Below are 12,262 nucleotides of genomic sequence, written 5' to 3'. Positions count from 1 at the left end.
CCATAAACTTGAAGAACTGCAACACAGAATTTTTTCAATGGAAATCACAAAAAATGCCCCCCACCCCCCAAAATAGTTTTAATATAGGCAATCTCCAGGCCTAGAAAAAGAGCACTCTGAGCAGCAATTTTACTACAGGGACACAATTTTCACAAAGTCAACCTTCAACCATCTGTCCTAACTCTTCACTCCTCCTCTGCAAAAGCTTCACAAGCTCTGGAGCCCCATTCCAGTGAGGAAAGACTCCCATCCAGGTAACACATGCAGAACAAAACCTAACAGAGCTGCAGCATTTCTGCTGGCCCTGTGGCCACATCATCCCAGCTGAAAGATGAGGTAGTACTTTTCTTTGGAGCCCAGCTAGCAGAACAGGCACAAGCACTCTTCTCCCTAAAGTAGCAGCAGCTGCCTGTAATGCAGTGCCCAACTCCACAGTTTATCTCCTCTTCAGAACACACCTAAAATCCAAAAGCAGTTGCTTAGAAAAATAAATCATTATATGAGCACACACTCCCACTTTTACTGCACCATGAAGGCCACGGTCTGCCATGTTCAGTGACTTCCTCCTGTCCACACAGAGGCATTGACTCAAACTCTGCTTGTACTGGGACTCGTGGTTGTTACCCACAATTAACATGGAGGTATCCTGAGTACTTATTATACTGAGACGTGGACCTTAAAATAATTTAAAATTCTAAGAACCATGATTCAAGTAAAAAAAAAAAAAAGGAAGGCTGGGAGAGGAATTCAGCTCCTCAGGGAATTGAGGAAATCAGATTGTCTCTATGCATACAGTCCATTTGGTATTCAGGGGCTCTGTTTGCTCTCTTCAGGAGGAGAGACCTTTCCTCTCAAGGAGGTTGTTGTAACATATGCATGTATTATAATTTTATAGCTTACACTCATAAACCTTCTGGTTTCTTATGAGATGGCTTGAACTGGAGAAATATGCTCTGCATAGTCCATGCTCTGTAGACTCCCAAGGATCAAAAAGAAATAGACTGCCATGACTGAAAAAAAGGAAATATCAGAAAGAGTTGAACAGTATTAGAATTTGTACTGCTTGTAAAACTAAGCATTAGGATCAGGAAAAACACTGTAAAGCTCAATCAAGGTCCCTGGCTGCATCCTCTTAGCAAAGCAATAACTGATACTGAGGATGAGAGACTGTGTTTCTTTGATTGATAAACAATTCAAGGTTCTTTTATTTGTCTCCATAATCAGTTTCCATTTTTATTTAACAGGGTCCATATACTCTCCTGTCAGCAGTGCAAAACTTGCACACATCCCAGGAATCTTTCTCATTTTCATTGCTTCCAAGACTGCATTTTTCATTCAGCTGAAGTGCACAGGGATTCCACCCAGGCAGCTGGATTCCTAAATGAAAACATTTTAACAGGAAAGGAATCCTGTTCTGCTCAGCTTCAGAACAGCAATTGCCAATAGAACACCACTAATACTTTCTGGAAAAAACTCTGGTGTACTTTCTGCCCTTGGGAATATGCTCTTAAAAGAGTACATGTAATTAAAACAGTCTTATCTGGCTTTTAGTTGAAGACTACCTCCAAACAGTCCCACCTCTTCTTCCAAAGAACTTCTGTGGAACAAATCGTGGATAAAATAAACTCTTAATGCTCTACAGAGCATCAGCTGCATTCCAGTGTCCAAGCCAGATCCCTTGAGAGAAAATACAAAAAGAATTGTATTGTATGCTTGATTGTCAGAGAGGAAAGCACTGCTGAAACAGCTGAAAAGTAGATTTTATTTTTTGCAATCTTTAGCTGTGAAGGGGTATGCTCACAAAATGCTCCACACAGCTAGAAATTGCTTCTGTGGACTTACACAGCTAGTGACAATGCAGTGTGCAACTGAGAGGCATTAGTGATGAAAAGAATGTCAGAAAATCACCCAGGTGCTTCTGAGAGAAACAAAGCACTTAAGCCCTCGTAGTGAGCTGGACCTCACTGTCAGGTGAGTTTCTCCAGTCTACAGATCTGATAAAATCACAGCTGCAGAATCATAATTCATGACTATAATTCACAAGGAAAACTGAAAATCCATTTACATTTATTAGGAGATGGTTGTGCACAATTTCTCATCTTATTCAAAAAGTCTACAAATAGAGTTTAACACTTCTGATTGCAAGCAAATGTTTGTTCAACGTTCTTAGTTCGATAAGGCCAATTTAGTGCCTTTTTACACTTTCAAGGTTTAGTATACATTTGTCAGTTCTTTACTTTCTTCTGGTAACAGTCCCACTGGAACAGTAAGGAAAGTTCACTAAGACACTTTATAACAGCAGCTGAACTTGGGTTACACCAATTCAGTTTTGGAATATGCTTCAAATGTAAATTATACGAGGCAATTTTCCATTTTGAGATCTTAAAACACCATCAAAGGCTCTTCCTTTTCCACCCACATTTGTGCTACCACCACCATGAGATTGCCCTCCACAGAGCCATACATCCAAGGATCTCAAAGCACTTCAGAAAGGAGGGCACCATTTCAAATTCTGGGATACTTGAGCTGGAATCCTACTTCATAAAGAGTATATTTTTTCTTCGTCTTATGTTTACAAAAGGACAAGCGTCAAACTAAGCTGATCCTGTCTTGACTTTAGTCCCACCTCTGACTATCTGTCACCTTCTCCCATTCAATCCTATCACTTATTCAGCTCTGATTAATTATAATGCTCAGAGCTGAGTTTCCTCTATGGAAAGCTGAGCATCTGCCATGGTCAATAATTTTCAGGTGGAAGCAGTGGTCAAATTTTAGGTCTGCCACAATCTTGAGAATTGTCTGACTGGAGAGTAACTACCATAATTAATGTAATGTAATTTGATAATGCACTTGATCCCATATTGGTTTAAGAAGTGTAATAGACTATATATGCGTTTCTCTAAATTCTCTCAGAGCTGAAACTACATAGCTACGGTGAAGAAATTCTAATTTTGCCTTAAGCGGAACATTTTACAACATTATTTTAACTTACAACTTTGATTTAGAGCACTATTCTCATAAGGATTTTCAGTTTGCAATTCTGACTGAAGAGGTGAGCGGCAAACATGACATTATATGTACAAGTGTTAGTATACTACCAGAATGCTGTACTTCCTTCTTAAAAATGTCCTTAATAAAGCATTAAGCATGTCAAACAAACTTTTGTAAACAAAAGATAAATTACTCATGTTCTGCTCTGATTATAGCCAGATACATATTCTCATAAAATAAACATTCTCTTGTCATTTTCCATGGCCCACATATCCATATATATGAGGTAAACCATTTAAAATTATCAATAATATATAAACCCCAGTACTCAACAGGAACCTCAGGAAAAATGTAACCGAGTAGGATGTCAATATCAAGAAGTGACACTTTGTTCCACTGCAAAGTGAAACCAATTTATTTGTGCTAAATGAATGGAAAGAATGTATTTGGAATACATTTCTTTGTACATTGTACCGGCTTAGGCGCTAAATAAGCATTCATTAGTGCCATGTTGTGCTACTTTCTTGTACTCTGTTTCTACCAAGCAATACAAAGTTTTGGCTGTTAAGCCAATATATTCCTCTATGATGATCTCGTTTTCTAACAGACTTTTGAACATTTAAAATACCTGTTCAACCTTTGCTTCAGGGGAATCACAATGACTATATTTTAACAAGAAATTATCATCAGCTGTTCTCTACAATCACATCGCCTTCTGCAGCAAAAAAAATCCAAGAGCACACACTTGAATCAGCTCTCAGTAACCTGCGGGCAGGACCACACTCCCCTGCAGTCACTGTGACAGGGCACACGGTATGGGCAGCTTACAGGTTAGCAGAAATGTCAAGTGACATCATCAACTCTTAAGGTCCACAAATTGTACATTCCACAGACTCCAACAAGTCAGTTCCCTCAGTGTAAAGGTCTGACTGTACCATGTGTTTGAGGTGCTTTTAAACAGGAGAAGGATGGATGTGTCCTCTGTGAATTAAGCTTATTTGCTAGGAAATACCAGAGAGCTTGTGTCTTGGGCACTGATTAGGGTGTCTGACTCACTTTTGCACTAGAAGCTGATAAATGACTGAAACATAGTGCTGATCTTCCATAAGCTTGGTAAACACTGTAATATTTCAGAATTTATCACGTAGCCCATCATGCCTTTCATTTTCTGCAAATTGTCATGAAAAAATATAAAAAGGTATCCCTTTAATTTTACAAACCTAAAAGCCAGGAAAATGAAGCTTTGGAGCCAAGCAAAACGACATAATGCCGTATTACCAAACAGAGTAGCAAATGTTCCAGCCAGAGAATGGACATACATGTAGTTCAAGTAAACACTGATGGAAAACTTTGTTAAGTTAGTGTTGTAGACCCACAACACTGGCTGCATTTTATACAAACGTTTACAACACAATTAACAGTGAAGCCTATATAACCTCAGTGCAAATAAGTCAAATCCAAATATGCCAAGTAAGCCTTTGGCTTTTAGTAAACTGCTCCGTGTTATGAGTCCACTTCTGACATAGAGACTGCAGAGCACATGCACTAAGGCTGAGAGGAGGGATGCACTGAATGCTGGAAATTGGCTGCCTGCGACGCCGCGCCCTGGCCCGGAGCTTGCACGGGAGGCGGAGGTGGAGGCGGAGGTGGCTGCACTGGGGTCTGCGTGTTTGGAGAAGGAGGAGGAGTGGGACGTTTAAATTTGTCGGGGCTGTTACTTCTTCGTGGTGAAGGCCTCTGCAGAACAAATATTGAAATCATGTTTAACACACTCCTGAGCAATGTTAGGTGCAAGTCCTCTAAGCTTGGCAAAGGAAAAAAAAAAAACAATCACACAAAGAAGTCTGAACAATTATGTGGGAAGAAGAAATTTCAAAACATTGCAGGAGTCACAATACAACTTTTACATAAAATAAATGTTCTTCTGAAAATGGAGTAGCAAAGGAAAGGGGAAGTACTCTTGACATCAAAGGGAACATGCATTTCTTCCTGTCAGCTTGCAGGAAATGAACCCAAGACATGTCCTGCAGATATGTTTGCCCATGATGACCAGCAACCTAAAAAGAAACAAGATGCTGCAGGCACAGCCCCTCCCAGCTGTGCCTGCCCGAGCAGCAGGTGCTGAGGAAGCCCTGACTTCATGCTGCTGGCACTGGGGTACCAGGATGTGGCACCTGAGCGTGGGTGGGAAAGCTCTGAGCAGCAGAGTCTGCCCACAATCTCCAGCTCTCTGAAAGACTCTCAGCCCACACAATGGAGCAAAACCAAAGCACAATACAAATTGCTTTTCGGAGAACAAAAAAATATTACAATGCCTTGAGCTGCAGGAGTGAAGCAGTTGTTAGAGAGACCCCCTCAACAGAAACCACAGATTTTCAACAAGTGGTACATTTAAACAAAGACTGAAACCCCACTTCATCTTTACAATCTGAGGGGCAGGAGAGAAAGGATAATCTTTAATGTCAGCAATGCAAAAATGTAAATTACACTCCACAACACTAACTTCTGCACTTTTGAAACAAAAATGCTCATTACTTACCAATCTGGTTAGCATTAATCAACAACGTCATTGCATGACAAACCACCTACCCATAATTACTAAACAACCACAGGTGGTCAGGTCTGGGGAGAAGCATGATTACAGGTCTATATCAAATGTATTACCAAATGTAAAGTCAAATTTATTTTGTAATGGAAATAAAAAAATGAAGAGTCAAGAATGAAACTGAAGTTTAGTCAAATCAAATATATTGTATCTATTTTTCTGCACAACTATGTACAATAGATTAAAATTATATGTGAAACCCAAGAGATTCTTGAAAACTGACTGATGCCTCTGAAACACTTAATATCATTTATTGCATTTGCATACATATAAGGGGATCTGGTATCAGTATTGAGACAAAGCCATGAGCTGTTTGTCAACACCTTTCTCTGAACAATTAGTATTTTGTCCTCAAGATGATCTTTCTCACAGTGACTCAATTCATTTAGAGTTTCAGAAAAAGTAGTATTTCAGAGACTGAACAGAGCAAGTTCCTTGACAAACTCATTTATAAAATTAGTTTCCATGTTTTCTAGAAGCATAAAGATCTTCCTGTGACTAACTCATAAGCCCCAACCAGAATTCTTCTTTCCTGCTGAGCTCCAGGTTCCTTTCTGTTCTACCTACCACTGCAGCATTCCCACCCACCTTAGCTCAGTGAAATTCTGACAATTACCTTTGCACACCCTCCTAAACCAGAAGCAGCCATATTTTAGCATTGTACTAAAAATTCTATTAAAATACGTTTTCACATCTGAGAATGACAAGTATAAGCAAAACCTTGATGAATATTTACATACTACCATACCTGCTGAGAAAAATCAAAGTGGTCTTGATACAACAACGAGAAGGTATTTTACCATATGGTTAATATTTAGGCTTTTTTTGCTCATTAAACTCCACAAATATTTAGAAGAAACACAATGAAGCAGAAATGCATCAAACATCGCAGGTAAAAAGGAAATAAATTCCGTTGAAAGATATGAGAAATTGCCCTAACAAATGTTTATATTAACTTTCTTCTTTGCCAGTGACAATAGAAAATAAGAGTTAACTGCCTGTTACAGTGACATGATGGTAGCATTGTGTGTCATCCTGAAGAAAACCTGAGCTTGAAGCAACCTCAGATGACTCATCCGTCAGATGGTGGAGACTAGGAGAAAAATGAAAGCAATGTTTTTACTTCCTGGGATAGGCTTAGTAGCTTAGAACATCACTTTTCACACCCTGCCTGCTGATCCATAAGATGATACCTATTACTGTCCTTAAGATGATAATATATCCTATTCTTTTGCAGAAAACAAGGTTCTCCAAAAAGAATCAGTTTCTGAGGGGTGAAGAGGAAAATCAGGGTTGAAGAAAGCAGCAATAAGTGTCTTGGAGTAAGGAGACAAAAACAAACATTTACAAAAATGTTTTGTAAAAAAGCTTAAGGACAACCAATCATAACTTCCAAAAACCAAACTATATTGGTAACAAGTATTTACTAATTTCAATACTTACTGTAATACCATGGGATGGTCCCATATGTTGCACATGAAGGCCTGGGGAATTGTAGTAAGACATTCCAGCTCTAGTCAGTGAAGTTGGTGGTGTGAAACCAACTGTGTGACTTGCATATGACAGACCTAAAATTGTTAAAACAAGGTAACATCAACATTCTTGTTTGATATTAAAAACTAAAGTGTAAGGGTTTTTTTAAATTTTTTGGTTTTGAATCAATTATAGCCTAAAAACTGTTAAGTGCTACAGATTAGCCATCTAGAAAACACTAATTGTACTGAGAAGTGTGATGCAAATTTATTTTCTTTTCCTGTAGCATACTATCACATGTTTCAAACATACACTATACAATGTTAAACATAACTTTTCACTTAAGATAAATGGTGTAAGACTCCCATAGTAACTTAGTTCTAGTCCCTAAGTATTTCCATTTTTCCATGGAGGAAATGGCTCCCTGAACAACATACAGGCTGAAGAAGCAGAAAGGTTGTGCCTGGAGAAGCCATCTAGCACTGGGTCACAATGAGGTTCCACAAAAAAACTGCATGTAGGTGGTTTCCCCAAGGCACATCAGATCTGCACTGAGGCTTCCTTCTCTTCTGCCTCAGCATTTTAAAGACCTTTGGGACAAGGAAATAAAAACATGCTGGGAAATGTTACTAGCTGGACTAGGCTAGCAACTGACATTTAAAATTGCAACTTGTTTTACCTACATTAAAGAAAGCCCAGTATCTAATTCTTTCATCCAAATATTTCCTTTTTGTGAGAACTCAATTATAAAAATGCAGAGTTCCTGTATAGGTCTATTTAACCAAGGGAAAACAGAAACAGCAACTGCCAAATGCTAGAAGTTCACACCTAAAAAGTTCTGAACAGCTTGAGTTTCTCAAAAGAGCACATTTTCCAAAACCTTTTGCTCCTTTCTGCTTTCTGACAAAAATATCATAAGGAAGGAGACAAGACTTTTCTCAGCTGTTTACAATTAGACTCAAACAACTGCTTTGGAGAATAATGACCAGAAAACATTTCTGAAGGCCTATTAAACTTTTATAACACCACACTGGATTTAACAGTTTTCACACTTCAACACTGAACCAATACACAACAATGTCCCTGCAGCAATACCCAGCACCATCCCTGTCTGCATGCACCTGTGTGTTTCTAACTACAAGAGATGAGGCAAAATCTGGATGAGAAAACAGAACAAGCCTCAGATCAATAATGAACTGCCTGTGCTTCCTTCAATTCTGTTTGATTCTGTTACATTGTCAATGTACGTCTGGTGCAAATTACAAATTACTCCCATGGAATCCCTGCCTCTACAGAGTAACAACAAAATTAATCTGCCTTTTCACTACAAAATCTGATTATCTGTAGAGCACATGTGTTATATTTAAGTGCTTTTGTAAGCAACAAGGATAGAAACAAGTCAATGTTCATGGAGGTGACAAGGCAGCCAGTCAGAGGTAAGAGGCCAGAAATAATGGGCAAAACAGAGCCACCTTTGTAACACTGCAATTCTGAACTGCTTTGGAATAATCCAGCTCCACAAGCTCGACAAATGCAAGTCTACATGGTAGCCAAAGAAACAAAACCAGAGCAGTGCACATACACTCAGCACAGTTCATCTCTGCAGCCCCACACATCTATCTAGCAGCAAAGCACAGAACAGTAACTACAATGAAGACTAACTGATAATTAGAACAACTAATCCCCAGCTGCCTAGGAACAGTAGTAATTACACTATCTTCTAAGTTCTAGAAGATTTCTAGCACATATCAAAGTGCTAGAAATCTCAGCAGTATCTCAGCTTCAAAGAGTTTTCAAAAGTAGTATCCCAAGCCATACAGGCTCAAAAGACTCTGGGATTCAGAAGCCAGAATGCAATCCATTCAATCAGCTATCCACATGAAATTACAGCATTTCTAACTGGTTACAAATTCTGCTTCCACATATTCAAGGCACGTCATTTCCCAAATGAAATATGCCAAGTCATACAAATACTTGATGCAACATACAGCTGCTTTATTATTCTGTGCTGATACTTCTGGCATCATCTTACTGTACTACTTTAGATAAAAAATACTCTCAAAACCCATTTGTTTTCATCCATTACTGCATTAATTTATCCCAGACAGCTCTACAAAATTCCCAATTGATCTCATTAGTTCTCTAACAAACTGCAGCTTCTATTTTTCTGAAGTCTGACACTTCCCAACTGCTGATATTAATTTATCAGATGAAAAGGAGATTAATGCAGCTGCCTGCGCAGACAAGCTGGCCTGGAACATTTACCACACCAAAATTTCCAAACTCCTAAACTCTGTTAGAAATAATAATTTTAGCTGTGCTTCAGAGTGTGTTTCAGCATCCTCTGTTTGTGGGATAAAATTTTCAGTCTTGTATCAACTACTGATGGGAAATCAAGTTCACAGGGAACAAGGAATGCACTTCAGTCTCAGTGTAGGAATAAACTGACAGAGTTCTCCTTCACTGACACATCAGCACTAAACAGGGAGCATTGCTAAATAATGTAAGTCAGCAGGTAATCTGTCCCAAACAGAGCTGTAATTTCTGTGTGACTGCAGATCCAACCTGCAGCTGGACACTACTGCTATAAATGCTGCACACAGAGATCCATGAATGGAGCTGTTCCTCCAGAGCAGCTGCTGGCACAACTACACTTCTGTACACCCAGTTACAGGAAAGGGGTAAGAAAACATGAATCATTTTCTTGGTAACACACCTTGACACCTTGGAAGTCAGGTCATTTGGCTCACTTCAGAAATGCAAAAACCTTCTGAAAACTCACAGTCACTGCTCATCTCTAACACCATAACATGGCTTACGGCCATAGCTGGTCTTCACACATGCAACACCTGGATGAAAACTATTTATAGTCCTTTGAGAAACCTTGAAAATTCAAGGATCTAAAGACATTTATATGTTCTAGCAGACCTGTGTAATAAAATGTCTCATTCCCATCCTGTGTCAACACAGAGCACATCCCATCTGCCTGGCAGGCTCTAGAGGTGAACGTGGGAAAGTCAGGCATGCAAATTCACTTCTTTATGTACAAGGTGTTTGTGAGCACCATGTAATACCCACTGCCAACAGCTTGTAATCAATGTCTAAGTGCAATTTTAAGGGATTTTAAATTTCAGTCAGTAAATGTATTAGTAACACATATGCATTTCACTTCACTTAAAATATATCCAGTAATTAGAAACTCATAAAATGTTTGTTTGCTTCAGTTATACAAAATATGTGAGATAGGAATTATTAATTTTACAGTTATTGTTTAATAACAGAAAATAGCAGAAGTACAAAAGCCATTTCTCTACTGAAGAGAAATGAAAATTGACTTTTTTTCCAACATGTTTAAAATTAAACTTCTCTAAGAAGTTCTGATTCAGAGCACAATATCAATCTCATTAGTAGTTCTTCATCAGACTCTAGAAATCCATTTGATTTATGTGTCCTGTTGAGCAACTTGTGTGGGAAGGGAGGAGGATTAAAAAGACAGCAAGAGAGAAAAAAAGAGCAAAAAAGAAATAAAGTTCAAGTGATAGCTACTTAACTGATTTTCATTATCTGTCCATAGATCTGAAATACAGAATATCTGGTCACCATCCAAGAACATGCTGTACTAGAAGACACCTAAGGCAAAACTATTCTTGCATTTATGATGCAGGATTTTTCTCCAAACTAGCTTTGAAAGGCTACTGACCTAAATATATTAATAGGGCACGTTACTATGTGATGCATACAATAATTTTAGAAACTGGGTTAAATATTTACCAGGTGATATAGGTCTGCTAGAACTTGGTGAGGGTGTATAAGGGATAGGACTGGACACAGTGCGAGGTCTTAATCCTTGTGCAGACATCTCATTAAAATATCTAACAAAAAAAGGCAAAGAATAATTAGATCAAACCTTTTCAAATGTGCCATGTTTTAAATGTTTCACTGTGATTTTTTCAATTCCCATAAGAATCACATTAGGAAGTCATGACAGGAACTCTTGTCATTGCTGACACTGGCTTAACTTTCCATGGAAACAGCTGGACTTCTCTTAGGCATTTGCAATTAAAACCATGTAAGTTGTATATGATTAAATAGTATCTATTAAGGTCAGAGATGTAAACCATGTCATCCAATCTGACCCATTCTACATTCTTGCACTTCACACATCATTTCTACATTGAACTCAAAAGCTTGGTTGGCTGGAGTGTATCTTCCAGAAAGGCATTCAGCACTAATCTGAAATTGTGAAAAAGGGTGAAGAAATCATTAAAGTACTAACAATTTATTCCAACAGCTGATCAGCCACAGCATTAAAAACATGTCCTGTTTCCTACTTGAATCCCTCTGGTCCCAACATTTAAACATTTGCTCATCCCATCTTCTGCCACTGGAGGACAGAGACACTTTGAACCCAGGACCATCCCACTAAAGGTACTTCCAGGCTGTGTTGCAAGACACATCCCACACTTAACTATGATAAACTGAACAGATCAGAATGTGAGAGGCAAGGCATTTTTTCCCAGCCGCAATAATTTTAGTGATAATCACTTGTCCTTTATTCACTGACTGCAGTGAAGTTTCTTCACAGATATCAAGTGCTATATGAAAGAATAAAAATAACACAAATTGCTCCTACTTGCGACTCACTGTTTTTACCTCAAGAGATTTTGTGGAGTTTACCTCCACAGCACTAGGCTGGCAGTCTCAGGTTGAGTTGCTTAGGCACTCTACACTTAGATTTTTCAGTCACTCTCTAGATTAGATGCCCCCCTGCTCACCTTCTCCAGGTGGATGTAAGTCAGTGCACATGGGATTCTATTACTAGATTCAGCTGTGCTTCTTTACTGGACACAGCAGAGCAGCAGGCCAAATTTGCTACCTAACAGCCCTTTGACTTACTTGTCCCCTCTTCCACCTGTGTGTTCTCAGGAATTCTTAGTAAATGCACTTATTTCTTCATCATAATAAAAAAAAAAACCAGTAACATGGAACAGCATTAAAATTACTCCTATTTGATGGAACTCACAATGACTACTCTGAGGTCTGTCCATAGACTATTAGAAACATATTTTGGTACTGCATCTTGCTGGTTTTTAACCAGGACATTCAGAGTTAACAAGCCACATGCCCTAGCACAGGCAGTACACTGTAGTGATACCAAAGTTGGTTTGAATTTGGGTAGACCTGGCAATAAAA

General features: G+C 38.7%; 1 protein-coding gene across 1 annotated transcript in view; it reads right to left on the bottom strand.

The window, feature by feature from the left end:
• Window positions 1-2,046: 2,046 nt before the first annotated feature.
• The window catches only part of CCDC6 (coiled-coil domain containing 6), a 48,245-nt gene continuing 38,029 nt past the window's right edge, over window positions 2,047-12,262 (bottom strand). The window contains exons 7-9 of the mRNA XM_058029106.1: window positions 10,841-10,941; window positions 7,040-7,164; window positions 2,047-4,728 (exon numbers count right to left, since the gene is read on the bottom strand). Coding sequence (XP_057885089.1) covers window positions 4,537-4,728; window positions 7,040-7,164; window positions 10,841-10,941 — 418 coding nt within the window. The 3' untranslated portion in view covers window positions 2,047-4,536. The remainder of the gene's footprint in view (window positions 4,729-7,039; window positions 7,165-10,840; window positions 10,942-12,262) is intronic.

Source organism: Melospiza georgiana, chromosome 8 (assembly GCF_028018845.1).
Source record: "Melospiza georgiana isolate bMelGeo1 chromosome 8, bMelGeo1.pri, whole genome shotgun sequence".
NCBI classification, from domain to species: domain Eukaryota; kingdom Metazoa; phylum Chordata; class Aves; order Passeriformes; family Passerellidae; genus Melospiza; species Melospiza georgiana.
Note: the sequence above shows the minus strand (reverse complement) of the source record. Positions and strands in the feature narration are given on the sequence as shown.